A 4,103-nucleotide genomic window follows, 5' to 3' on the forward strand; every position below is an offset into this window, starting at 1 on the left:
TCCATCCCGTCATGTTCTCTTGCCGTTCCGTGCACCATGTGAACCACACATGACTCCTCCCGAACTCCTCGGGTCCATCGGTCCAAGCCTACTCGCGTTCATCCTTCACCGCCCTTAGTCTATCAGCATGAACCTTTTGCTTAACCTTCACCGCACACCGTCGGCTATCACACCGCATCCTACACCTGCACATCACCAGCCAAGAGCAACATCTATCCAACACAATGTTGTCAATCACTCATCATCGAAGGGTGACCACCATTGGTCCTCAGTTACATTTCATTATAATATCAAACGAGAACTACTGTGGTGCCCGCGGTGGCTTTACACCGATGCACAAATGCAAATATAAAACTTTGTAGGATGATGTACAGAACCTAATAACAGCAGTATGTAGTTCATCACTCCACCAACTGCACACCCTGGGGGAAATCCCCGCAGTGTCGGACGTGCCGCACCATCCTGCCTGTGTCACCATCGCCCTTCGCGCGACACTCGTAGTTCGGCGGCGAGTGGAAGCACGGCTCAATGCTAGTGGCGCGCCGGCAAGGCGTGTTAGGCGCCTTCCCATCGACGGGGCTCCCGAGCACCCAAGGTCTGAGCCCTGCCAGCCCGTGACCAACGTATCCAAACGTCGAGACGGCGGAGGTGACCACCGCGTCCGAGAAACCGAGCAGCACCATCTCCGCAAACGCCTGCTGGTTGTGCTCCTTCTCCCCGGATCGCTGTGCGCCCAGGTGCGTCGGCTGGTACACGCTCACCGCCTCCCTGCCCGTCGAGCCGTTCTTTTGGTACAGGTCCCTGAGCTTCTCGGAGTACTCGCCGTGCAGGGACACGACGAGCACGGCCTTCTGTTTCGCCGGCTGGCCGTCGGCGTTCGCCGCGAGCTCGCCGACGCTGGGAACGGCGGGCAGGATGTCCTCGCGTTGCGAGCAGTTGAGGATCTGGCCGTAGAGCTCGTCGGTAGAGATGGGCGCCCAGCTGAACGTGCGCACCTGGATGCCCACGCGCTCGTCGGCCCTGGCGAAGTACTCGTCGTGGTCCCGCATCACCATGCTCCACACCGTGTTGCTCGGGTGGAACAGGTAGCGACCGAGGTGGTGGAACACGGAGTCGCGGCGCGGGAACATGCGCGCGAGCTCCCGCTCGTACCGCGGGATCAGGAACAGGGCTGGCAAGAAGTAGTTGTCCGAGTGGAACACGAGCCACGGCACGCGGCGCAGCTGGGCCTGCACGTCGTCGCAGAAGAATTGCTTCTCCTGGGCGTCGTAGTTGTTCACCAGGTGCGCGTACAGCCATGGCGCCACGCCGGGGTCCTCGCCGCGCCTAAGCACGGAGCCGAGGCTCTCGTGGTGCCCTAGGTTGAGCTGCTCCATGCCACGGATAGGGAAGTCCTTGTCCGCTGGCAGGATCCACGTGGATCCCGGGAACGGCTCGCAGAAGAGGTCGTCGAGGGCGTCGCCGCCGCTGTGGACGAGGAGGACGCGGTCGGTGAGGAGCGCGTAAAGGAAGCCAGAGGTGAGGGAGAGAATGCGGTTGCCGAGGCCCTCGACCGGGTTCCACACGAGGTAGCTGCACCCGGGGGAAGACGAAGTGGCGGCGGAGGCGTTCGACGCGGCGGCGGCGCGCAGGCGTTCGACGGCGCGCGCGTAGGCGGGTGTGCCGGGGCCGCACTGGCGATGCAGCGACTCGTATCGGCGGAGCGCGGAGACGAGGTAGGAGGAGATGGCGTGCAGTGATGGCCGGCGGTAGAGCGAGACTCGGTAGCGGCTGAGGCAGGAGCTGTCATTGAAGTCCGGCGACAGGAGGCCGCCCAGAGTCGGGTCGCGGGGATCCGGCACCGTCGCAAATGGAGCGGTGCCTTGGTTGGACGATTTTCATTGCATGCACAAAAGGAGATCAAACCATTAACAAAAAAGAAGCCGTTGCATCATGCACGTTGCTTAGCTAGTTCGTTCATTCATGCCTGCAGATGCTTCTTGAATTTCATCTACGCGGAATAGCAGTTTCTTAATTACGTCATGTTTAGCACAATAATCGCAACGAATCTTGTTTAAGCTCTCACGTCCGGCGACTATACGAGGTACGAGCGTGTACGTGCGTACCGGCTTTCAGGACGGCACGTCCTCCGTCCAAGACCCAGGTATTGTTGCCGCCCGAGCCCGAGGGCGTCAACCGGACGCCGAAGAGGGCGGCGGCCAAGAGCACCGCGGCCGTCACCACGCTCACCGTGATCGCCAGCGCCGCCGGCCGCGCGGCCGTTCGGCACCACCGCCGCCGTGCCGCCAGTCCACGACACGCGGCCGTTCGAAACCACCGCCGCCGTGCCGCCAGTCCACGACACAGTGACAGCTGATCCATCATCACTACTTGGCTGCCTAGTGCCTAGGATTCTAGGAACGAACGAACTTTGCTGGCTGGCTACCTATACGCGTGTGGTTCGCAACTTCGGCCTGTTCCGGCCGGCTTGGCTCTCTCTGCCTGCTGATATAGCTAGCGATAGGCGTACGTGCTTATGAAACAGTGCGATCGCTTGCAGGGCCGCCGGGCTTACGAGCATATACGTGCGTACCGGCTTTCAGGACGACGCGTACTCCGCCAAGACCCGGGTTAATTTCTGCGCACAGCGCGCGGCCACCACTCTCACACCATGATCACCTGCACCAATAAGTCGCGCCAACGACGGGGACAATAAATGCTTCGATCGTGCCGAAGACCATGGCCAGTCATCCAGGGACAATGAACGCAGGCACCACCGTTGGATTATACGTGGCCCATTAATAATTCTAAATAAATCACAAAGGTTTTTTTTTGGATAAAATGATTTTATTGATTTTTCAGGATCATTACATCAAGTTCACAAAAAAATCTTGAATCACTCTCACCCTATGCAAATTAAGATGCACATAGCCTAGCTAGTAAAGTTTAGAAAAGCACATGCACGCTAATGACTACCGTGATATGTAGACTAGATCGTCATCTGTGTACTTGAAAAGAAACACTGCGACCACCTATGCCAATTGTTGAGATGCCGCGGCAGAGGAAAGCCCAGGTGCGGAACAAGTGGATAACCGGGCAAATAGTCTACAGGTTAGAAGAGATATTTTCTTTTCAAATACCATGTTATTCAATATTCATGCATAACCATAATGACCAAACAGTAGGCCCTAGCAAGACTAGTGGTTTTATTTCCTTTCTAATTTCCCGTAACCAACTGCTAAAATGATGTGCACACTACGAGGTTAAGAAAGAACCAAAACCGCCTAAATTATAGAGCAAATATCGCAAGCCAAATTGCATTCCTGTGTCAGCACTACTCCCATGCGTAAATATCATGAAATATCCTAATTTTCAATGGGGCTTTTAATTTATAGTCTTGTTAATCTTAGGGACATCAATATGAATCAGCACCAGATGATGAAATTTCACCAAGAAAAATCTATTTAGCTGTAGATTCCAGCAAAACCCGTCTTACTCTTGAGTCAATGCAATGTTTTTTTCCCGAAAATGGAGAACTTTATTGCTTAAGGCGATTCATTACACACTAGAGTGTAGGAACTGAAACAAAAGAAACACGACACTCTCCCGAGCGAATGGCTAGATGAGCTAGCTCAGGCGCAATTTTATTTTGCTCTCTCCTTATCTTGGCAAAACGTAGACTATGCAGTTGTCTGCTATCCCGTCAAATGTCAAGGATGACTGGTGCAATCAGAGGCCTGTCAACACCAGATGCTCCCAGTTTATCAATAACTATCGAGCAATCGGCTTCCAAGATCATATCCCTATCCGGCCATCTTGCTGCTAGTCTAACTCCTTCCAGGCATGCTAGCGCCTCTACTTCTTTCGCATCTCTGCAATGACGCAGCCAGCACCAAGCCATCAGCAAAGGCTGCCTTTTGCAATCTCTGATGATGACGCCGATGGCTACTTCCCCTGTATGAATGATAAAAGCCCCATCTACATTGATCTTAAGAGCTTCCCCTCCCGGCAGAATCCATCTAGTAGCTCTCCTCAGCATATTCGTTGGTGGGCGGGCTTGGTTTGTTTCTGAAATCTTCTGCTTCCCTCGAGTATCCTCAGCCGGCGTCTGTTGTCGTATTTGG

General features: G+C 54.8%; 1 protein-coding gene across 1 annotated transcript; it reads right to left on the reverse strand.

The window, feature by feature from the left end:
• Window positions 1-241: 241 nt before the first annotated feature.
• On the reverse strand, window positions 242-2,447 carry LOC111255672 (probable fucosyltransferase 7). The gene is made up of 2 exons (XM_022828123.1): window positions 2,106-2,447; window positions 242-1,861 (listed from the first exon to the last, which is right to left on the reverse strand). Exons 1-2 carry the CDS (start codon window positions 2,362-2,364, stop codon window positions 402-404), a joined length of 1,719 nt encoding a protein of 572 aa, XP_022683858.1. The 5' UTR covers window positions 2,365-2,447; the 3' UTR covers window positions 242-401.
• Window positions 2,448-4,103: the final 1,656 nt, after the last annotated feature.

The sequence above is a fragment of the Setaria italica genome, chromosome VII, assembly GCF_000263155.2.
Source record: "Setaria italica strain Yugu1 chromosome VII, Setaria_italica_v2.0, whole genome shotgun sequence".
NCBI lineage: Eukaryota > Viridiplantae > Streptophyta > Magnoliopsida > Poales > Poaceae > Setaria > Setaria italica.

What these genes read in the sequence shown, in the direction of transcription:
- LOC111255672 (XM_022828123.1), bottom strand. Translation starts at nt 2,364, where the DNA reads ATGATGGATCAGCTGTCACTGTGTCGTGGACTGGCGGCACGGCGGCGG. An exon ending in ACGTGCCGTCCTGAAAGCCG is followed by an intron (nt 1,862 to 2,105) that starts GTACGCACGTAC and finishes CGTCCAACCAAG; the next exon opens with GCACCGCTCCATTTGCGACG.